We start from the raw sequence: 24,362 nt of genomic DNA, 5'->3' as shown, positions 1-24,362 counted from the left end.
ATATCCTTGTAATAAATAAAATAAGCTAAATTTATCTTTATTTTCAAATGGCAAAAGCTTAACACCCAAATAATATTACTATCATGCAACTAAAGATTTCTTTTTAATACAAAACAAATTTAAACTTTTTGTATGGTGGAGGGGGCATTTAGCCATAGAAATTTTTCACTCCTTTAACAAGTTACAACAACAATAATAACAAATTCAGTAAAATTGCATTAAGTGGGATCCGAGAGAATAAAGTATACGCAAATTTAATCACTATCTCGTGGACGTAGAGAGAATGATAAACCCTCGGCGTACTCCTTTCTGAAGTTGAACTCCAAAAAACACGTTTGAGCATAAAAAATTCAAAAATTTCCATTTTCACTTTTTTCTATATTTTTCAAAAAAATTAAAAGTTACCAAGTCTAAATTACTTAGAAAAAAAAGATAAAAAACAAGACAATTTTTCAAATATCATTTTTTATTTTGAAAATAAAAACTAGATTTTCGCAATATAACACGACCAAACGCCTACTAAGTCCATTCACACCCTACCCACCATTACCCCCACTACCCTGTCACTCAATGTGCATGTGTGTGTATATATATATATTCTCATCGCCTACTTATTCTCAACAAAATTGCCTGTTTCAAAGTAGAAGAAGCTCAACAAGTATGTTATACATTTCTTGTTAATACCTGTTTTCTTTTTTCATACTTCTAAACAAACTTGTTTCTTTGTTTGTTCACATTTTTTGTGCTGCTCTTTATCTGTACTGCTATTTTTTTTGTGAGGTTTACCAGATTGGCTAAGCAGAAGGCACAAAAACAATGGGGAGAGTTTCAATACCCATGAAGGGTTTTGTGTTGTTCTGCTTATGGGCAGTGATTGCAGAAGCAGAGTACCTAAAATACAAGGACCCAAAACAGCCAATGGTTACAAGAATTAAGGACTTGATGAAAAGGATGACTCTTGAGGAAAAGATTGGTCAGATGACTCAGATTGAGAGAAAAGTTGCCTTACCTGATGTTATGAAGCAATATTTCATTGGTATGTTTTTAAAAATTCATTCTTTATGTGTTTATTGAGCTGCTTATAATCATAAACAACCTCTCTACCCCAAAAGTAGGGAAAGTATGGGTAAGGTTTGCGTACATCCTACCCTACTTAGAACTCGCTTGTGGGATTACACTGTGTATAGCTGCTTATTATAAATGTCATACAGATTACTAAAAAGTGATCTATCCTAGGATTTGTAGAATCTTTTGTAAATACATTAGCGTTTAAATGAAGGGAGACTTGGAGAAACACTAAATTTGTTTATGTTGTGGGTTGTGACCTACGTCACGGGGTTCTAACAGTGGATTTAGTCAATGCTTGTTCAGAGTAGGTTGCCTACATCACACCCCTTTGGGTGCAGCCCATCCCTGAACATGAGTGAATGCTGGATGCACGAGCTGTGGATTCAGCAACTAATGTTTGTTTCAGGGTAGGATGCCTACATAGCAGCCCCCTTGGGTTTGCGGCCCTTCTCAGAACTCTTATATGAACATGAGATACTTAGTGCAGCGGGAATTGCTATGTTATACCAAAATATTTTTATCTTTTAATCATATATTTTTGGAAGGAAAAAAAAAGTTATTTTGAAGGGAACATGGGAAAGGGGGTGACCTCCTTTCTTTATTCATTGTTATCCTGTATATTGGGGTTCATTTTATCTCTAGATTGACATGACCATTCTTGAATGCTTGCTCGTATTTTCACTAGAGATTCCAGAACTTTGCTCATTTGGAGTTAGAAAAGTCACATTTTTATATGTATATTTGACTACATGTGTTATCTCATACAGCTTACAGAAAAATGACTCTAGATCAGGGTGCATTTTTGTTAAAAAGGAGGATTTGTTTTTGTTGATAACATATGCATATAAAGGAAACACGAAAAAGGGGTTGATCTGCTTTCTACTGTAGTGTATATTGGAATTCATTTTTATAAAAATTCTTCTGTCAGGGAGTGTATTGAGTGGCGGAGGGAGTGTTCCTGTACCTAAGGCCTCTGCTGAGGATTGGATCAATATGGTAAACGAGATTCAAAAGGGTGCTCTTTCAACCCGCCTTGGTATTCCAATGATTTATGGGATTGATGCAGTTCATGGACACAACAATGTCTATAATGCTACTATTTTTCCTCACAATATTGGGCTTGGTGTCACCAGGCAAGTATATAAATTATAACAACAATGCATCTGATTTTTGTTCTAATTATCAGAAGGTACTAATATGGTTTCTTTTTAAATGTGGTGAGAGCTCCTCTATTAAATCTGATTAATTAATAAAGATGCATGATAGGTAGTTTTCACTTTTCAATCATTTGATACCTTAGGATCAAGAAATGATCATCGGCATTGAGTTCAATTATGTTCCAATAAGAAAATGATCTTGTTATGTGTTTTCATTTTCTCCTAATGCTCCGCTAATCTCCAAATGCTTGTCTTTCACCTATTTGAGTTAGAAATTTGTCACTTTAATGCAGGGACCCTGATCTTGTGAAGCGTATTGGGGCTGCAACCGCACTTGAAGTTAGAGCCACAGGAATCCCATATGCTTTTGCTCCCTGCATTGCAGTAAGTTGATATGAATGAACTTTTCGTCAAGTTGCATTCGTATTTCTTTGTTATCTGAATTACTGTGTTATGGTAGGTATGCAGAGACCCTAGGTGGGGGCGTTGTTATGAAAGCTACAGTGAAGATCACAATATTGTGCGAACCATGACAGAGATAATTCCTGGTTTACAAGGAGATCTGCCAGCTAATTCTCGCAAGGGTGTTCCCTTTGTTGACGGAAAGTATGAATCTCTATCTATTTTCACATCTACTACTTTTCTGTTTTAAATGATTTACACCAGACGTGTGCTTAGGAATAAAAATGAAGATTACTTCATCAAAAAGGAAAAAAAAAAAGATGATTATCTTACTAAATACTAACTCCTTCATAAGCATATTTTTTTTATGAGAAGGCGACATGACTGGTGGGATGTAGTGATATTTATTAGTATCAATGTCATTTATTCACTTCACATGGAAGCTCTCTGCCATACTGGGGCAAGTTTGGATTTGATGATCTAAGAATCAATGCTATTGACAAATACTTGTTGGTTATAATATATAAGTGGTCCAGTATAGTATTTATCTTGACAATGACCTTCAGCAAGTGTGTTTATTGTTGATCTTTGAATCAAATATAATTGAACCATTTAAGTATTGTTTAAGAAAATGTTAAGGTGAGTGTAAGTATTGTTTAAGGTAATATTTTTGGTGCTAGAATATTTCTAGACATTTTGATTATTACGATTCTGAATAGCTTCTAACCATCAACCCTGAAGTTTCTATTTTTATCGTCCTTTGGTGTGGAACATTCGTTTGATTGAACTTTCAACTGGTTAAGGTCAAAGGTAGCAGCCTGCGCCAAACATTTTGTAGGAGATGGTGGCACGGTGAGGGGAATCGATGAAAATAACACTGTAATTAACTCAAATGGTTTATTTGGCATCCACATGCCTGCATATTATGATTCAATCATAAAGGGTGTTTCAACGGTGATGGTGTCTTACTCAAGCTGGAATGGGGAAAGGATGCATGCTAACCGAGATCTTGTCACTGGCTTCCTAAAGGACAGGCTCAACTTCAGGGTAAGAATGATTAGCTCAGCTCAGCTGCTCATTCAGAATCAGTAAGTTAAGGTCAAGTAAGGATATATATCCATGTATAACACCTCTTTTGGCCTTGTGTCTTTTTCAGGGTTTTGTCATTTCTGATTGGCAAGGCATTGACCGGATTACAAGCCCACCGCATGCTAATTACACTTATTCAGTTCAAGCTGGAGTTTCAGCAGGAATTGACATGGTTGGTTTGTTATGTTTGATCACGAATCATTTTTATCAAAATGTTAGTTTTAGTTACTCTATATGATTATTCCGTCTATGCTGCAGATTATGGTTCCAGAGAACTACAACGAGTTCATTGATACTCTGACTCTATTAGTGAAAGATAATATCATTCCCATGAGCAGAATTGATGATGCTGTGAAGCGGATATTGAGAGTTAAGTTTACCATGGGTCTCTTTGAGAACCCACTGGCTGACCTTAGCTTGGTAAACCAACTCGGTAGCCAGGTAACTTTGGTATATAGAAACTCTAGGGATTTAAGTCTTTTACGTGTGATCTAACATGCTTCACTGCCTCTCTGTAGGAGCATCGAGAGTTGGCAAGGGAAGCAGTAAGGAAATCACTTGTCCTGTTGAAGAATGGCAAGAGTACTAGTCAGCCATTACTTCCCCTTCCAAAGAAAGCACCAAAGATACTTGTAGCTGGAACTCATGCAGACAATTTGGGTTACCAATGCGGGGGCTGGACAATAGAATGGCAGGGTGTCGCAGGCAATGATTTAACAGTTGGTATGTCTTCTCATGTTCTATAGTTTCCTCTTTACCACAAGTGACTCTTTCGGTAAGGGGTCTGCTATTTCCTATTAGAAGTTTCCACTTTTCGTGGGCGATTAATTGTTGGACCTGATAATATGAAAATTCTTTCATAGTTCGGTGTATAGAATACAACTCTTGTAGCATCATGGAGAGAAATTGATGGATTTTCATATATGACAGGAACCACTATTTTAAGTGCTATCAAGAAAACTGTGGATCCTTCTACACAAGTAGTGTACCAGCAGAATCCTGATGCAAACTTTGTCAAGTCAAACGAATTTGACTATGCCATCGTTGTAGTAGGTGAAGTCCCATATGCAGAGATGATGGGCGACAGCTCAAATCTTACAATAACAGAACCTGGTCCTAGCACTATTAACAATGTCTGTGGGGCTGTGAAATGTGTTGTAGTCATTGTCTCTGGTCGTCCAGTTGTGCTAGAGCCTTATGTTGAAAAGATAGATGCAGTTGTTGCTGCTTGGCTTCCAGGAACTGAAGGCCAAGGTGTTGCAGATGTTTTATTTGGTGACTATGGTTTCACTGGTAAACTTGCTAGGACTTGGTTCAAGTCAGTGGACCAGCTTCCTATGAATGTCGGCGATCGCAACTACAATCCCCTCTTTCCCTTTGGATTTGGACTCACTACTCAGGCAGTAAAGATGAATTAAAAGACAGCATTGATACCATAGTGTGTATGACATTCAGCTTTTGGATAAAGTTTTATCATGTTAAGAGCTGGTTTCAGAATACTTGTCAACAGAAGATAAGGTACAAAAGGAACTATTAAATCTTTTCCAGAAGTTAGTTATGGGGCAAGCAGTGCTTTAGGAACACAAGGGAGTAGACACTTACTTGAAAAGCTAGTGAGTTATTCATTATTGAAACTGGAAGAAAGAGCAGAAGGTAGAAAATTGTATTAAGAGCTTCCCTTTGAATTATTAGTATTATTATTATTAAATGCTATAAATTATGATTATGATGGGTTCTTACTACTAGAAAAGTATTTGTAGATTGGTCATGTCTCTTTAAATTATATTTGGTTGACGTGTCTAAAAAAATTATGCATGCTCTTTCAGTAGCACCCAACAATTTTTGAATATGATGAAACAGATGAATAATCAAAGCTATCTATGTTCATATATATGTATATTACATAAGTGCAGTTGTATGAAGTAAACGTTACATCAATAAAGTTTTCTACATTTACAGAAATCATCAACAACCATAACACATTAAACATTAGCATCAATATTCCACAACCAACGATTCATCAGCAATAACAAGCAGCGCAGTAGCAGAAGAGCTTCTTCACCAACCCTCCACACCTCTTGTGCCACTTTACCAGAAAATAAATTAAAACCAATTAAATGATTAATAAAAAAACAAATTGAATGGCTTAACTAACACAAATCAAAAAGCTCTTCTTACTCACCTCAATCAGTTATGTGATTGATCCTGCTCAATAAAATCTAAGGCTCCTTCCCTGGATACAACAGTGACCTTGCTAACTCTATTTTTGTGGCTCACACTATATATCTTATCAGCCACTTTCACAAGCTCCGGGCGAAATGTCGTCGTGATAAATTGCGTGCTACCCCTGTCTGCCAAATCACGAACCATATCTAGCAAATTACAGTTAAAGGAAACGAGGAGGTATACATGGAGACAGTAGAGAGAGAAGAAGGAACACAGAAAATCATTTCAACTCTAGGATACTCCCCACAGCTGTTCTGTACTGAGGATCTAGTGCTGCATCTATCTCATCAAAAAGATAAAATGGGGCAGGATCACATCTTTGTATGGCAAATATAAGTGCCAGTGCTACCACAGTTTTCTGGCCCCCTGATAACTGTTTCATTGACTGTGTTTCTCCTTGTCCAGTGAACGACACCTATCATAAGAACATTAAATTCAATTGAAGTACCAATTGAAAATTAGCTCAAAGATGAAGATTTCAAAATAATTGTGTAAACAGCACAAGAATTCTCTGACTAGTTTTTTGTATGATTATCGGAACTATTGCTCCAAAATAGAATTCAATAATGATGACTCGATGAGATGATCACAATCAGCAGAAGATAAAATGGTAAGAAATACATGCCTTCACTTTCACACCAATATATTTCTCAACTCTTCCCTCTGCATCAGCACGCGGCTCATCATCATCAGGATCATTGTCATCTTCCTCACCATCCTAGAAGCAACAACACAAGACTCTAGTGATCCTCATCATTTAAGAAAGCCAACTTACACAGACCCATGTACTTCCAGAAGTTCATCCATACAAAATAAATGTGAAAACTACCATTTTATACAGGCAAATTCTGATAATGATAACTAGCCAAGTATGTATCAGCTTAGTAATTCTTAGTGACAATGTTACATGCAATACACTATTAAAGGACACCTACAGGGTAATAATACACAGATGTTTCTGGGACCATCAATTGTGTTTTCTTGACAGGAAATGAAGAGGCGGCAAACAAATATTCCATCACCCATTTTATAATGGTGGAATCTAATGATTTTAAGGAGAAATTAGAAAGCGAGAACCAAAGAAATACCATTAGCCCTAGGAAGTCATATTGAAAATGAGGAATATACTAGCAGACCTAGTAATCATAATCTAAACTGGCCATGGAAGCAAATTTGGAAAAATAGGATACCTTACAAAATATCCTGTTTCATCTGGTTATTGGCCAAAGAAGCAGCTTTGACTCAGGACAATGTGATGAAGAAAGGGATAACTTTATGCTCGAGATATTTTCTTTGTAAGGAAACATATGAGACAGTGAACCATCTGTTTCTACACTGCACTTACACCCTTAAGCTACGGAGAATCTTTCTAAGTCTCAAAGGCATCTCCTGGACCATGCCCAAGAAAGTCTCAGAGGCTCTGAAGAGCTGGGAGGAAGCAGGAGTACATGCTAAAAACAGAGACAGATGGAGAATTATCCCTGCTGCTATATGGTGGTCAACTTGGAAATAGAGGAATTCTAGGTGTTTTGAGAGCATAGAGAATAGTGAGCAGAAGGTTAAACTAAACTGCATTGTGTTGTTATGTTTTTGGTGTAACCAGGTATACTCAAATGAAACTGTCTCTATAGTTGATGTTCTAGACTCAATTTAGGTTCAGGGCAGTAAAATTTGCAGTACATATGTATACAAGGTTACAGTACAACCCATGTACTGGTTGTGATATAATACCAAGTTACTAAGTTCAAAAAAAAAAAAACTAGCCACGGGTATGTAATCCCAAAGTGTACTGTATATTATCTGGCACTGGCATTAATACTTAGAAATTACAACAAGAAGGTTAACAATCCGGAATACCACTCGTGCAACTTTTTTTTATGCTCAGAGGACCACTCGTATAACTATTATGCTATAGAGTTATGTCTGTCGCTGTGTTTAAGTGCTACTCCATTTATTATAGCCTCTTAATCTCTCCATTTTTCATTGGACAATTTATTGAATTCTTCCTTTGAAGTTTAAGTTCTAGCTGTATGTAATCTACTGAATACTCCATGAGTGAGATATTTTGATTTTCTAAGCCAGCTAAGCATTCAAGAAGTTCAGCAATCGATATACTCTCACTTTCTTATATTGCCAATTCTATTAGTTTATTGTTTTTCAAGTGTTTCCTCTTCAAATAATTTGTTGAGCACCATCTATTGAGTTTCTGTTTCTTAGCTCACTCACATCAGTCAAATTCTGTGACAAATTTCAAAGAAAAGTAAATGGTTGTCATTATAAGCACAATATAATTTACCTTCCACTGTGGAGAGGTACTTGGCCATATGTAACCATATTGATTACTCTCATTAAGACATTTTTATTTCCAAAATTTAAATCTCTTAAAGTCTATATTTGCACTTTGTTTAAACATATCTACATGACTTATAGAATAACTCATTTGTATAAATTTTGGTTTAATTTCCATGAGACTTATCATATACACAGGATCTGTTTATTGCAAGTGCACCATAATGAGAACTTTGAACAGAACAAGAGGAAGTACGAAAATGAGCAAGAGGTAGCCCAATGGAAAGACACATAATGTGCTATGTGACAAACAAAACAAACCTTTTTCTTCATCATAACTAAGAACCCATGACCTCCTTGAACAAGCTGAGAGAATACTTCACGGAAATGTTTAGCCACGCCCTTGAACGTGCGCTCAATTGATTCATCCTTCCTCATATCCAGAACAGATATAAGTTCCTTGATTTTCTGCCAAGATTGATGCAAGACAAATGAAGGGAGCCAAACTCAACTGCTATCAAAACATAAACATACACAAGTTCAAATCCACAAAATACATGCTTTATATACCTCATCCCCAGCATCCAGTTCAGCTTGCCTTCTTTGGAGTTCTTCTCTTTGCTCGGTAAAATTTACATATTGATCAAGTGCCTTTTTGTTTACATGGCTGAACTGTTGCAGCTGCTCGTTACACTTGTGCAGCATCTTATATAATTCTTTTACATTCCTTCTTTTGTACCTAGAATTTACATTAATCACCAAAATAATGGCATTAATTTTACATTTACAAACACCCTCATTATATTTGTAGTCAACTAGCAATTAAGCAGTTCCAACCATTATGTCAGAAGAACAAAAGCCAATGCACCTGTCTAAAGGTAATATTGCATGTTACATATCACCTCCTATTTTTTTTAAAAAAAAAACTGTTCCTAGTGTAAAATAAAATTTTAGAGGTCAAAAGGCTTTATAATGTGCACATATTTAAACAACTGAACACTTGAACACAGGTTTATACTATAAGGCATGCTTTAGAGTATCTCCACAATTTCTTTCCTAGACTTTTTAGAAGGGGTAGAAGGCAACAAGGAAACAGGTCTAGAAGCTATTCCTGTCATGAAGCAAAGACATTTAAAAGGACTAAAAACAAATGCAATTACAACAAGCAGATAAAAGATGATAGCTTACTGTCTTACTCTTGAGTGACAAAAAGCAACAACACACAAGTATGAACAAGATCAAACTACAATGGAAAGAGATGGAGACAAATGTTATTCAGCAATCTAGACATTTTCCTCAGTAATACAGACGCCAAATTATCGCCTCACTTTCAACAACCATCAATTTCACACGATTCCCTATTTTCGTCAATTATTTAGCTACTCAGATGTATCAGAAATATGTCTATACTTGAATTTCAACATTCTGCTGGAAGAATACGAGAGAGTTCACTTCTAGGACGTGAATTAGTTAAAGCATCATTTCAACTATATGCAAACACTTGAACAAGTTCAAACTGTACTCATATGACAGTTTACAATGTTTTGATGAACAATGATTCGAAGCACTCGTGAGACAGTACCTTAAAATTAAGTTATAGGTCTTAAAGGTTCTTCTACATGCAAAAGAAGATACTTAAATAGGCAATTCAGTCATCAGTTCTTATTCTAAGTTTCTAACATCCCATGGAAGTTCACCAAACAAACCAAACATATGGAACAACTTATGCTCCAACCTCATTTTCTAGAGAATATTAGAAGAAAATATTACTATGTATCACTGTTCCTTCATTGATTAGATTTTGTTGAATACCTAAAGGGCATACTGTCAAGAATCCTCTTCACCTTACAATTTCACCATTTAAACAGAATTTATGATCATTACAGTCACTCGCGGTTGTATTTATATCCGAATGCTTGTGACTTCTAGCACAAGAAGTTCTATCAAGATAAACAATAAAAGAAAATGAAAGCAAAATAGAGTTCTCCATATTCAAATGCTGAAAAGGATATATGCATATTTAGGGAAGAGCAATACGTCTCAAAGGCATCAGAAGATAAAGGACCCAGTTCCCGAATTTTCTTAGAGTATTCTTCTTGCTTGGCAAGATAGGTGTTCCGTTTACTTAGCATCTGTTCCAGTTCTCTGGCTTCATCTTGAAGTGTATTCTGATACTTATCTTCAAGAGCCTGTAAAAAAAATTATGTATTAGCACAAAACTAAACGTGGGCCATGTGAACTTGAAATAGAATAGAGAATATTTGCCTTCAGATTATCCTTTTCCTGTTTGATCTGCTTGAGCCTCTTGTTTCGTTCATCTATATTTCGAGAAACCCCTGTGCAGGCCATCTTATGTATTAAAAATGTTGAATGTATACGATACCAAAAGCTTCAAAATCAAATAATGAACTCACTTGTAAGCTCTTTAGTGACATGATCAACTAGTGAGTCCGCATCCTTAAGTTCCTGATACTTGCTCTCAACTTCAGCCTGTAGCATATCAACGTCGACAGAAGAATTCATAGCCATTAACTCTTGCTTTCGTCTTTCAAGATTTGTTGACAGATTCATCTCAAGCTCCTCTTTTCTAGTTTCAGTCTACAAAAGCCAATAGAAAACGAGAAATTGATTTGTATCAATATGTCATATACTGACTTAAGTAATCTTGACATCGACAAACCTCTATCCGATTTGCCCTGCAAGCAATCAGCTGCTCCTTCAGAGTCGTGATTTCAGGGTTCAAACGTGACAAAGAATCTCGCTCTTCCGGCGTTAAATGATCAACAAGTTCTGTTCCCATTTCATCTTGTTTCATAGCTATACTAGCTCTGAGCTGATCTATTTGATTCAGAATATTACCAAGCAGTTTCTCCTGCACATATCGACAGTCTCTAATTGTAGAAGAAACATAGTAGAAGCAAGAGATTCAAAAGATTTTCAACAGGAGGCACCTTCTTTTGAAGAGCTTTTAAGATGGATTGTTTCTGTCTTTCAGCATTAAGAATGTCTTGTTTAAGCTGTTCTAACTCAGACTTGTCGTGACCCAGGCCAGCATCATTTTTCTGCTGCTCAGCCACAAGTTCATTAATTTTCTGGTCTATATGTGGGAAAAGCTAAGTGAAAGAACAAAAGGTGAAAGGTATACTTTGAACATCCTTAGAACACTGGATAAATAAAGCCCGTGACACCAAGAAAGGAGAACTATAAGACCTTGTTGTTGCCTCTAACTTTCTAATCCACACAAAAATTGTTGGCAGCACTTTCAAGAGTAAAAGGAAATAAGTGATGCATGTTGAGTAAAACACAGAAGGGAATTTTACTCCAATTTATTATAAAAGAAAACCCCGGAATTATATAGTATTAATTTTGTACATATTGAAGTTCCATAATCTCAGAGCCCATTAATTCTTTTAATACATTCCAAGCTCAAGTGAGAAGACTTATGTTCAAATTGTATTAGTTAATAGAGATCATACAACACTCAGGCTGCCTTTTGACAAGTTTTTGGCATTTCAGCTTTTGTAGCCTGCCACCCAGTCCTTAACTTTCTGTGGTGCCTTACCAGAAGATTGATTTGCTTAACGAGGCAGACTGGATGTCAACCTGAAAATATCTCCACACTGTTTAATCCAACTTATAGAGCACTAACTACTGGCATTTTAGTACGTCTGTCTGTATATTTCAAATAAATAGCATTTGTAATTTGTGTCCTAAAATTGTTCAAGCAATTAACTAAATGCACGTGACTCATTTATACACGGAATCAAATTCACATGAAAGTGAATAGACAATGGTGCGACAGCTGAGTTGCTTCCTCAATGAACTTACAAGTTGGAGGAAACATGCATGGAAACAGCCTCTCTTGCACAAAAGGAAGGAGAAGGCTGTACATATACTCCCACCTCTCACTAGAAAACGAGCATTTCGTGCACTGTAAGCCCCTTTCGCAAATTAAAATGATGAGGAAAGAACACACATGCAATTATAACATTAGCGGTTGTTTCATTAACTAAGTTTCTAGTTTGAGTTCGAACCATATCATCTGAGGAAAAGTTCCACAGGTGCTAGCACCTACTAGTTAGCTAAAATTTCACAGTTGCTAGAAACCACTGACCGTGTAACATAGCCAAAGATGTGTGATGTCAAGAACAAAATGAGTGAAGTGTATGCAGAAGTCTAGGGAATTACCTTCAGCAATAGTATTAGCAAAGATCGAAAAGAATAACACACCAAAGTAAAAAGGGTACTGAACAATGTTAAGATGTAAAGAAACCCAGTAAGGATATCTTGAAGTTTATATCTAACTTCCTCAAGTTCACGCTCCTTCAGGTTGATGGACACTGTATTCTGTTTGATGGTGCTCATAAACCTCAATTTTGAGCGTCTATGATCATAAAATCCACCAGTCATGCCACCTTTTTTACTAACTTGGTCACCTGCAAAAACAAGGCAGGTCAGATCAGGATAATTCTACTAAAAACCAATCAAAGTAGTCAGAATAAGGTCGCTCGCGAACTAACCTTCCAGAGTGATACAGTCAAGCCCATCGGTACGAGCAACCCTGGTGGCAACATCCAGATTTCGACAAATTACAGTTCTTGCAAACACCTAGCAGAGATAAATATATAAACTCTTTACTGGAATAATAGGCGTGAGAAGTAATAACAGCTTTACTGAATATACTAAAACTAAAAGAATAAAAATACAAATTGAATCAAGATGGTTACTCCACAATCCAGTCAAACTTCCAGTTAAAAGAGTAGAGAAGACAACCACAGCCACAACTTAGTTTTTTCTTTTTTTTCTGATCATGGATGAAGTATATAAAGATCTAACAGAAAACTATATGTAATCTGTATATGAACAAAAATTAAAATTGTACTGATCCTAGACAGATTAGGCAAGTGAAAATCTACAACAAAAGCCCCAAAGGACCAGACACAAAAGGCTGTTTAGGCCATGACTGAAGTGATTGAGAATATTGCAATACTAGGTGAAACTAAATTACAGACCTGCTCAAATGCCCTACAATATGAATCAGAAAACCTCAATTTCTTCAGAAGCGGAATCACATCAGAGCCCTGTGGATAATTAACATGTGGTTTTTTAACCCTGTTCAATGGAATAAATGTAACTCGTCCACCTTTTTGAGCATTGAGGTGTCTAATAATTTTAGTTGATGTTTCATCATTATCAACCACAACATGGAATAAGCTGCAAAGACAGAGAGAGCAAGTCGTGTCAGTATAAGCACCGAACAGATACAAAGCAGTGTTGTAGCTTGGCAAGCTGCAAAAGACAATAATCAGCATTCAACAGCTTCTTGTCCTTGGCAGAACTTTGATCAATACCTGTTTCCAGCAGTAACTTCAACAGCTGTAAAAAACTTGTCCTCACATTCAAGCAACTCAAAAATTGGTCCAAATACTCCAGAGATTTCATACTCTCTGCAAATCCTCCTTACAGAATTCAGACCCCTTCTTATATCCTGAGAATTTCCAAAAAAAAAAAAAGTAATGAGAAATCTAGCATATTTATTGTGCAGGAATACATACCATTTCGGGTAAGTTAGAATATAGAAATGACAGTTAATCATCCATTCCAGTTTTGTCTTCTATTCCCTATTCTCTCGGAATAAAGATCTAACAACCAGGGACAAACATGGGAATGCAGTCTCAAGACAATATCATGATATAAATAATTGTAAGATGCTTTGAAAATGGGAAGACCCCTAATTCAGAAAGTTGAAATTGAAACACCTCAAAGGTTTATTCTTTGAGTTCACTTAGAAAGTTAGAATTATATAGAACAGACTTAAGAGACTATCCATAGTCAGGCTAATTTGGCCTATCACAGTTTTGTGTTCCTTTGTACATTTACTATTCCTATGTTAACTCTTATTGTAGTTGTACATATGGTACCACCTGGGTAAGCTTTTTCCGGTGATCTTATCTCTTAACCTAATAATAGACATTATATAATACTAGACTTAGCCTGTCTCCCACAAATAGGTCTTGTAGATTGTGACACGAAATACCTATATTTTACTTATACATCACAGTTCCTGGGATCTTTGATTTTTTTCGCTACAGAAAATTTTAATTCTTTGACTACCTCAACTCGTGAAAACAAGCATTTCGAATTGGTTTAGGCTCAAGAGTAAAAACCAAGGGATTTCACTGGACCATCCTCCCTGGTGAATACATAATGCCCACTACATGCAGTTATGACAACACCTACTGATAACAGGAGCAATTCAAACTTCATACCAGGCATCTGGCAATCAGGGAGAAAATGGTCATTAATGTATGGGGCTTGAATATTCTTGGTCCTTTATGTATATTACCTTACTAAAATAGTCCTTAATGTATATAAAAATATGACCATTTTGGTCTTTAACCCTAAAACTAACTATACCAGTGATACTTTTTGTTAAACTTAACTGTGGGTCCCACAAAATCGCCACGTGGCAAACCTCTTCTCCCTCAATCTTCTTTCTTCTGTTGCAACTTTCAATTGATTTATTTTTCTCTCCATTACCCTCCTCCTTCTTTTTAAAACCAAATTTTACCAGAAAAGAAATTGACACACAAAAATCTCTTCAAATCTCAAAGAATATTTTAAGATTCTATTTTTCACATTTATCCATTCCGTTTTCACCCTTTAATGTCATCAGCGAAATAAAAAACAAATACATAAAAAAGTTATTAGTCTTGAAAAGAGTTTACTTATGGAGATCTCCTAAAAGAGAAATGGAGTGTTTTATCTAATTTACTTGGTTCATATTTATTTTCATGGATCGATTTTTTTTTGTGTCTAAAAATGGGAGTTGCTGGGGATTATTATTTTAGAGGGGAATTAACAAATGAGTGTAGTGTGTGTATCTATATATATATATATATATATATATATTTACAAGAATATGACAAGTGGGTGAATTGAAAATGGAGCATCCCCTCTAAAGGTGGTGAAAGAGAGAACTGAGGGAGAAAGGGATAATTTGGTGCTGCCCACTGTTAAGTTTAACAGAAATTTTTCACTTGTATGGTTAGTTTTAGGTTAAGGACCAAAATAGTAATCTTTTTGTATACATTAAGGACTATTTCAATAAGATGATATATATAAAGGACCAAAAATCTTCAACCCTCATATATTAAGGACCATTTTGGTCGTTTTCTCGGCAATCAGGTGTTAAATATTTTTTATTTCTTTTATCAATCAGGTGTTAAATATTGGAAGAATGGATTACTATCATTGATGAAATTAAGGGGAAAAAAAGAAAAGTGCCAAGTTTTTAAAGTTGGAACTATATAGCCCAGGAATGTTACATGATGACATGTTAAAGCAGTTACTCACACCAGGAGTTGCATGATCTAGGCTTTTCTCTGCCTTCACAACTTCAGCCTTGAGCCGTTCAATTTCAGTAGTCAGTTCAGTCTCCTGTGTCCACAGAGACCTGGGACGAACACAAATACGAAATTGAAGAGTTCAGATATTTCTAGATAAATAATACTGCTCAAAAAACACTCATATAAGCCTAAGATAACTGAAAAGGATCATACTTCCTCTCATCATGCAGTTTGTCTCTATCCACTTTATACTGATTATAAGCATTTCGATAACCAGATATGAAGGTTTCTTTTTTGTCCACTTCAACTTTACGAACTTTGATTATATCATCTTGATCTCTCATGTCTTTTTTGAGTTGATCAATTTCATCTTGAAGCTTTTTCTCCTGAGATAGAAAAAAAAGGAATTAAGACAATAAGTAGAGAATCATAGTGATGGTAATGAGTACTAATCTTTTCCTCAGTTTTTTAGTAAAAGTGAAGCTTCTTATTTAACACAAAAAACAAAAGACAAACAAAAATATGACAAGTAAAAAGAAGGAAAGGGAGCTTACAAAAGCTGCCTGTTAGATTAATCAGGTTATACATAAAGAACATTCTATGGTCTCTGTAGCTGTTTCTAACAGTGGTATCAGAGAGTCTTTATTCTCAACAGAAAAAAAAAAAGTCTCTGTCTGCATATGCAGGAAACTTTGCTTGCTAAATCATTGTCATTATGAGTCTCACCTCATGTGAAATTTTAAGCTTTCACGACAACATATCCAGTGTATTCCCACAAAGTGGGGTCTAGGGAAAGTAAAGGGTACCCAAACTTTACTATTGCCTTGGAGGTAGAGAGGTTGTTTACGATAGACTCTCATCTCAAAAGAAAGAACAACTTGAAGTAGTATGGAGGAAGAAATAACAGAAATGAAGAAAGTCGTGGAAATTTTTAAGCTTTTATGGATGGAAATAGTTGCTTCAGCTAGTTCTTTTCTATATCAATTCCTAGCAGCACATACTCTTGCTTTCAAAGACCAAGCATGTTAAAAGAATTTATTGTTGGTGGCATCTAACTTGAAGTTAAGACATCTGGTTTTGCTATAACTAGTAAACATGTCCGCGCCTCGCGCAATCACAAAAAACCTAATTGAATATAGTGAAAAAAAAATTGTTCTTGAATATTAAAAATAACTAAAAATTGGATTTTGGAAAATCAAAATATATCCTTAAATTTTCATTGAAAATCAAAACATAGAAACTTTTATTTTTTATTTATCTCAACATAAAAATAATGCAAGCACCCTCATTCTGAAACCAAGAGTTTCCAAAAACCTAAGATTTTACATCAATTAAAAAAAAAAAAAAGGAACAAAATTACTTGAAAAAAAAATCTAATTGATGGAAAGGACTTGATGCTACAAATGAAAATTGACATTTAATAGATACTACTCTTAACAATTATAGTGGAAGATGGAAAGTCAAGCTGTTATATTTTTTAAAAGAAATGGGATTTGAAATTAATAAAATGTGTAAGTAAGAGAAAAGAAGGAAATAAATCAGAAAATAACATACGATCATATCACATGCATCAATTTCACAAGACCAAAATTATATTATATATAGATAGACAAATAAATTAGAGACTAGAAATGTGAGTTCCTTAATATCAGATAATTATGTAAAAGTATAATGCATAAGAAATCGCATTACACTCCTTAATATGAGATAATTATGTAAAAATATAATGCATAAGAAATCAATATTACAAGTGCACCGCAATTTAGGTTTTTTTTTTTTGGTACACATATCCTCAAGTAACTGTTGAAGTGTGTGACTATATCATCTAAAAGCTTAAGTTTTTAAAGAGAACACACTTATATTTTTTAATTATATTCTCAACACGCTCCCTTTCGGATGGGCTTGATTCTTTTTCATGGGCCAAGCACGTGGAATTTTTTTTTGATATGGGTGCAGGTGAGGTTCGATCCCAAGACCTTTGTCTACTCTAATACCATGTTAAAGCGTATGACCATCTCATGTAAAAGCATAAGCTTCTAGAGAGAACACACTTTTATTATTTAATTATATTCTCACTTTTATTATTTAATTATATTCTCACTTTTATTATTTAATTATATTCTCACTTTTATTATTTAATTATATTCTCACTTTTATTATTTAATTATATTCTCACTTTTATTATTTAATTATATTCTCACTTTTATTATTTAATTATATTCTCACTTTTATTATTTAATTATATTCTCACTTTTATTATTTAATTATATTCTCACTTTTATTATTTAATTATATTCTCACTTTTATTATTTAATTATATTCTCACTTTTATTATTTAATTATATTCTCACTTTTATTATTTAATTATATTCTCACTTTTATTATTTAATTATATTCTCACTTTTATTATTTAATTATATTCTCACTTTTATTATTTAATTATATTCTCACTTTTATTATTTAATTATATTCTCACTTTTATTATTTAATTATATTCTCACTTTTATTATTTAATTATATTCTCACTTTTATTATTTAATTATATTCTCACTTTTATTATTTAATTATATTCTCACTTTTATTATTTAATTATATTCTCACTTTTATTATTTAATTATATTCTCACTTTTATTATTTAATTATATTCTCGACAGTAACCAATACACAACAAACAAAAAATATGATACAAAATAAAATCAACAAAGCTTGATTCTCAAAACCTTTATTTAGCTCTAAATTACTCCTAAAATACAATGAAATAAAAAGATGAAAGTGCTTTATAATATTTTCATCTCTTAGGAACCTTTTTTTTTTTTTATGACAAGAAAACCCGCAGCCGCTACCCTTTGGGTGCGCACAGGGTAAAACCCTCGCTCCTATGCAATAGCTCGCAAATCACATAGGAGAGGTAACCCGCACTAGGCAAACCCGGTGCGACGAGCTCGAACCAGAAGGCAAAACCCTTGCTTTTGCTGGCAAGGGGTTTCAAACTTGAGACCTCCAACATGGAAGAACCCAAGCCCAAACCACTGGGCCACCCCGAAGGGTATCTCTTAGGAACCTCATAATTAATATTTCCCAAATTCCAAGTAAAATAGAAGTTGCTCTCCAACAATATAATTGTGATTTAGATACACATTAGGAAATTATTTTTCAATTAAAATTTGATACATACAAAGCTTATATATGGGTATACAAAATTTAGATAGAAATAACTAAAAAAGATAAAGGATCACATACAAAGTTGGCTCCCACCTTCACCATGCTAAGATATACCAAGCTTTGTTGCCTCCATATTTTAGGATATAATTTTCAAATTAATCACTCCACAAAAGTGCAATTACAGCTTATCGAAACACTACATTGTTGTCTCCATGTTTATATAAGATGTACTGCTGGCTATAATTATTTCTATACACAAAGTCACAAACCATTGATTAGAAGACAAAGACTGACATGTAGTCATTTGCCAAGCTTTGTGAATCTTTGTTGATTGAATCCATTCCAAATAAATAATTAAGCACTACGTGGGTAAAGGGAGGAAATTGCATTAATTTGTTGATGGCTTATGATGAATTAAATTGTGAAGGAAATGGTAGAAAAGTTGCAAGCTCACAAAAAGGTTTTGGATTCTTGATGGTTTATGATGTTGAAATAGTTAAAATCCTTAAAGTGTCTTTCCTTTCTAATTGAGCAATGAATGTGCACAATGATGGACTTAATAGTAGAGTTTTTCAGGAAATATATAGAAAAATATTTGAGGGGGGAAAAGGCAAAAAATTGTCAACAAACATAAATACCAATAATGAACTAAGAGACGTAATACATTAGCTATTCAATGCCTAAATTTACTACATATATGAAAAATAAAAATAAAATGCCAAAAATAAAAAGAAACACAGATATTATGCTTTTTGGGAGGAGAAAACATATAGGAAAAATAAAATTCCAAAAATACAGTTTGCTCCTTAGAAGAAGAAAACATATACCTAATAAGAAAAATAAAATGCTAAAAATAAATAGTAGATACTCTTTCAATTGTCCACAATTATTTCCGTTAACAATAATAATTGTTATTCCTGTTTCATTATTATTTTAATTTTATGACTTTGTGGCCTTTGAAGTAAGAAAGTAAGATTACTTGGAATAATAAATAATAAATTGAAGTGAATTGAGTGAAAGAAGAATTGATGGAAAAAGGCCAAAAGGAAGAAATTTTTTACCAAAGAACCATACAATAATGTCATGCTATAGACCACGATTATAATATATTGAAAAATTGTATATTTAAAAGGTAAATATATAATGAAACACCATTAAGTTTTATGCTAACAACTAAATAATAAGTTGAAGACCATTTTTTGTTGCCTTTAATACACAGTGTGTAAAACCTCAAAATAGATCCTCTATAGCGACTTTCGGACCATTCCATTAGTTGTCTTCTTGTCAACTTCTCCTCGGTCACTAACTGGGTTACTGAACTCCACCTTCTCAAAATCCCATTTCAAAAAGTCATGTCGAAGGCAAATGAATTCATTGCATCTCGCCGATAGATAAGTTGATTTACCTTACTAGTCATATGCCCTAATGGTTGATCGTCTGGATAGTACTTTTCAACAGAAAAGCGAATCACACTCAACTGGTGGTCTTGAGTGATCGCCTTCGCTCGTTGGCAGAATGCCTTGATGTGTGCATCTAGTTTGTTAGGACCGCTTTCAGTTAATGTTCATTGTTGAGTGATCGCTTGTTATTTGGCTGGAAAAGATGGTCCGAAAATTTCCTGGTGAGAGAACCTTATAATACGAGGGACAGTGTTTGATCAAGTCATTAAATTTAGTTATTTTGATTAACATGGCTGCAAGTGGACTGGGTTTATGGGTTTAGGCTATGAAAAACTTATCGAAAGAGGAGGAAAGAGCGTAAACTCGACTCTAAAAGTTTCAGTATACATTTTATATACAACATAAATCAAAAGCTTAAAGAGTAAGAAAACAACAAAATAGCTCCATGCGCTAAGAATTTTAACAAGGATTACCTGCATTAAGGTTGAAGATAAAACTCGCTCATATTCATCAATTTCTTTTTGGAGCCATTTGTCCCGAGCAGCTTTGCTCGCAAATTGGGTGGCACGGCCTTGTTTCTGATAAAGAATGCTAAGTCTCTTTTCACGGTCCATAATCCTATTGAAGACACCAGGATTGTCAAATCTATAATAACAACCAGTGTATAGGAAAAAAGAAACCAGGAACAAAATACTAAACACAATCACAATCACATACTATGAAACAACTTGACCACATATCTTGCATCTTTGGTTCACATATAGCTATATAAAATTAACATCAGCCATTGCGCCAGACGGTTCAAAGCTATGTATCAGAAGAGACCAGCAAGAAACAAGAAAACAGGCATTGATTATTTTCCTTTTTGTCCTGATGAAATAGTTTAAGAAGCACACAACCCATAAAGCATGTCTCTCTTGAAATCTCATATGCTCAGGGACCGAAACGCTTTCTGGTAGCGAAATTAAAAGGTCAGTGTTTTTCTGAAATTTTGCCTATCAGTCTTAGATTGATAAAAAGAGTGCCTCATACAATTGGCATACCCTCTAGTGATGTCCTCCTCCTCTTTTACTTGTTTCTCATGCAAAGGCTTGATATCATTGAGTGCATTCTTTGTTTCTTGAACTTCTCGCTCCAGAATCATGAGTTGTTTCTGTGCATCATCCTGAATCAAAGAAAGTATAAAATGACAAGTTCATTCTTATAGCTAGTTTGACATTATAATCTTGCAATTAGGAAGAATAATTATTTGTCATGCAATAAAAGAATACTTTAGCTTTAATATTTGTGGACATCTTCTCTTGAAGGTCTTTGTAATCAAGATCAAGCTTGGCTCGCTTTCTAATAGCCTCTGTCCGCTGTTTCTCTACTGCTTCTTTCTCCTTGCTTAAAATTTGAATTTCTTTTGTCAGATCTTTGGACAACTTCTCCAGCTCCTTGGACTTTTCATGAGCCTCCAGCACACTCTCATACATCTTAGTAGAGTTCTCGGCAACTTTGTTTCGAGCCTCTTCTACCTGCAATTGATGAAAGTAATTGTACATTAAGCTATATTTCTGCATAGCAAAGTAGACAGATAGATCACTACCAATCAAAGTCCTGCATTAACTTATGACTGGTAACAAAGCAAATACAGCCAGTTATCTAAAATATGATCTGTTATCATAGACAAGAGCAGTCACCATCATGGGACACTCAGGCTCCCCTTGACCAGATTACAAATTCAATAGGGAGCATTTCTCCCAAGCCACATTAATAGCATCAAATAAACTAACAAATGTGTGGCCGATTGAAAGGAGCTTCAAAAGCATCTAAAAGAAAAAGAATACGAGATATAATTGTGACCTGGCATTTAAAATAAAATGATAGGAGGAATACTTAAAGAACAGTTTCAACAATGTTCAGGTTTATGAACACCCAAAAAAAGGTGTAATGCAAGAGTCCATGAAATTAATGAGATTAAACCACAGCATTAGTTCACTCTCATCATATGTGCACTAGAAGCAATATTTAATATCTCGGGTTCTAAGTGTAACATTTTCTAAACTATGACTCACAATTTTTATTTTATTTTATTCTATTGATAGGTAATTATGACTTACAATTAAAGCCCAGTTCAGGATAACTCAAACAACACTGAAGTTAGAACTTCAAGAACAATTTTCGATTATCTTTCAACTCTGCTATTGGACTACTTACCTCGTTCAATTTCTGGCGTGCATCATGAAGTTCTTTGTCAAAAATTGTGTATTCCAGAGATTTACGCTGCTTGTCAAGCTGTTGATACTTTTTCAGTTCCTCCTTCTCTTGTTCAAGCTCATTCAATCTCTCGTCCAAGTATTGAACAACTTGAATAATTTGCTTTCTCTTGTTACCTGATTATCAAAAATGTTAGCAACACAACATTGATATTCGAGAAGCATAAATTTTGATAATAACGTGCCAGTTTCCTGCATGATTTTTAAACTTTCTCGACGCCTCTCCTCATAAACACGTGTCCCTCCAATTTCCTTCAGTAGATCAAGTCGTTCTGAATCCTTCATTAATGTCAATGATGCTATCTGCGAGAGAAAATGAGGAGAATATAAGAAATGAACAAGAAGAAGAAAAGCAATATTAATGTACCTTTTCATGAAAAATAATATTAATGTACCTTTCCCTGCTGCACAACATAATAGGGATTAGACCGAGAAAACCCAGCACTTTCCAGCAAATTCTGGACCTCTGTCTTCCTGCAACATAATAAAAGATTCTATCATGCAGCTGACAGCAGAGGCAAAGAAGTTAGGGAGGGATGAACAACACTCTTAAAATACTTACGTGATATGTTTTCCATCCAAGAAATACTCATCCTTCTTGAGACCGACTGTTCTTCTCAGCCGTACTTCCTCCTTATCAACCTGTCAAAAAGTATACTGTTTCAACATCCACAAGTAGTGGAATAATGAAGCAATCATAACATGCCTTTCATCTAAGTTGCGCGGACTCTTCACTTTCGATGCCGCACCCGTGTCGGATTCTCCAACAACACACTACTTTTGACGAATCCGACACGCACCCCTTGACATTTTAGAAGAGTCCGAGCAACATAGCCTTTCATCCCTGTTCCATTAAAGGAAAATCACGGGAACTATAGAGTTTCAAGACATAACAGAAATTACCCAATCTTCTCATTGTTTTACACAATATGAGCCCATTACCATATCAATAATACCGCCAATTACAAAGAAGAGAACTCCAATAAAACAATTAGCATTTGACAAGCATAGAATATGGACGAAAGATTCCAATATACATAGCATGGACGATATGGTTGGCAAGAAATGAAGATGCTTTCATGAAAGTTGGAAGGAATAGCTGTTGTTAAATTCAAATGTATGAAAAGAATAGTGTATTGGCACAAAGGAATTTTTGCAACTGAGTTGTCTGATGGCATGGACTTGTTGGAATCTCTTGCTCTGTAATCTATACAAGACCAGACTTACAAACCTCTGTCAGCACCAACTTGGTACCGAAAGCTGAATAAATATATTCTATACCATTATTTTCTTTAAAAAAACTTGCATATCCCCCATCCAAGGGGCAGGTAATTTGAACCTGAGCTGCTAAATGACAATGGAGGATCAGACGCTTTATTTTCCAATTTCTTTAGCTACCACGATTCAAGGAAATCATTTGATCTGAATTAAGGGGGTAAAATTCAGTACCAAGTTGTTCCAATAACCATAGAAACTTATTCTGCTTCTTTCTACACCAAAAATATGATCCTAAATTACTCAAAAAGTGGAAACCTGTCCTCATTTTTTTAGAGGTGAGAACAAAAGAGATCTTCAATGTAGCTCTTTTTGGGTAATTATTACTCAAGAGTATGTTTCTCGTAATTTTCAGCAGTAACTTGGTTAAAATTACAACTCCAACATTTGAGGATAAATTATCCTTGCAATCTTTAACAGGAAGAAACAGTTCCCTTCTTGTTCTTCTACCACAGCTGAAGTGTAAAGCCGCTAGAAACAGTTTTCGTGCTTCCCTTTTCTGATGGGACTGAAGGGTGCAGCATTCAAGCTCCAAAACTCCCAAATCCAAGGCTATTTTTTTGAAACTGGTAACATGTGTGTGTGTGTATATATTAGATCGGCATCATAACAGTGTTATCTACAATTACAAAAACCCAACCATGCTTAGAACTAACACCCCCCCCCCCCCCCCCCCCCTCCCCCCCA

General features: G+C 34.8%; 2 protein-coding genes across 4 annotated transcripts in view; one reads left to right on the top strand and one right to left on the bottom strand.

Moving 5' to 3' along the window:
* The first annotated feature begins 632 nt into the window (after positions 1–632).
* On the top strand, positions 633–5,414 carry LOC102586545 (beta-glucosidase BoGH3B-like). Of its 3 annotated transcripts, none has more exons than XM_015315133.1 (10): positions 633–658; positions 781–1,036; positions 1,997–2,201; positions 2,519–2,609; positions 2,686–2,831; positions 3,431–3,674; positions 3,784–3,888; positions 3,975–4,157; positions 4,235–4,439; positions 4,647–5,414. In XM_015315133.1, exons 2-10 carry the CDS (start codon positions 817–819, stop codon positions 5,132–5,134), a joined length of 1,887 nt encoding a protein of 628 aa, XP_015170619.1. In that variant the 5' UTR covers positions 633–658; positions 781–816; the 3' UTR covers positions 5,135–5,414. The 3 variants fall into 3 exon arrangements, with proteins under 3 accessions (XP_015170619.1, XP_006361124.1, XP_015170620.1); XM_006361062.2 differs by having other exon boundaries at positions 790–1,036; positions 4,647–5,413; XM_015315134.1 differs by lacking the exons at positions 633–658; positions 781–1,036 and adding an exon at positions 1,342–1,475 and having other exon boundaries at positions 4,647–5,413.
* A 157-nt stretch (positions 5,415–5,571) lies between these two features.
* LOC102586214 (structural maintenance of chromosomes protein 3) overlaps positions 5,572–24,362 on the bottom strand; it is a 20,507-nt gene continuing 1,716 nt past the window's right edge. The window contains exons 7-30 of the mRNA XM_006361061.2: positions 22,963–23,042; positions 22,796–22,874; positions 22,586–22,703; positions 22,342–22,517; positions 21,414–21,659; positions 21,186–21,307; positions 20,616–20,760; positions 15,794–15,966; positions 15,588–15,687; positions 13,583–13,719; positions 13,244–13,445; positions 12,752–12,839; positions 12,518–12,667; positions 11,183–11,334; positions 10,912–11,103; positions 10,646–10,829; positions 10,497–10,567; positions 10,269–10,420; positions 8,802–8,970; positions 8,553–8,699; positions 6,568–6,660; positions 6,183–6,357; positions 5,899–6,088; positions 5,572–5,802 (exon numbers count right to left, since the gene is read on the bottom strand). Coding sequence (XP_006361123.1) covers positions 5,904–6,088; positions 6,183–6,357; positions 6,568–6,660; positions 8,553–8,699; positions 8,802–8,970; positions 10,269–10,420; positions 10,497–10,567; positions 10,646–10,829; positions 10,912–11,103; positions 11,183–11,334; positions 12,518–12,667; positions 12,752–12,839; positions 13,244–13,445; positions 13,583–13,719; positions 15,588–15,687; positions 15,794–15,966; positions 20,616–20,760; positions 21,186–21,307; positions 21,414–21,659; positions 22,342–22,517; positions 22,586–22,703; positions 22,796–22,874; positions 22,963–23,042 — 3,336 coding nt within the window. The 3' untranslated portion in view covers positions 5,572–5,802; positions 5,899–5,903. The remainder of the gene's footprint in view (positions 5,803–5,898; positions 6,089–6,182; positions 6,358–6,567; positions 6,661–8,552; positions 8,700–8,801; positions 8,971–10,268; positions 10,421–10,496; positions 10,568–10,645; positions 10,830–10,911; positions 11,104–11,182; positions 11,335–12,517; positions 12,668–12,751; positions 12,840–13,243; positions 13,446–13,582; positions 13,720–15,587; positions 15,688–15,793; positions 15,967–20,615; positions 20,761–21,185; positions 21,308–21,413; positions 21,660–22,341; positions 22,518–22,585; positions 22,704–22,795; positions 22,875–22,962; positions 23,043–24,362) is intronic.

The sequence above is a fragment of the Solanum tuberosum genome, unplaced genomic scaffold, assembly GCF_000226075.1.
Source record: "Solanum tuberosum cultivar DM 1-3 516 R44 unplaced genomic scaffold, SolTub_3.0 scf00345, whole genome shotgun sequence".
In the NCBI taxonomy this organism is placed as follows: domain Eukaryota; kingdom Viridiplantae; phylum Streptophyta; class Magnoliopsida; order Solanales; family Solanaceae; genus Solanum; species Solanum tuberosum.
The sequence above is the reverse complement of the archived record's forward strand: the minus strand, read 5'-3'. Positions and strand labels throughout refer to the sequence as shown.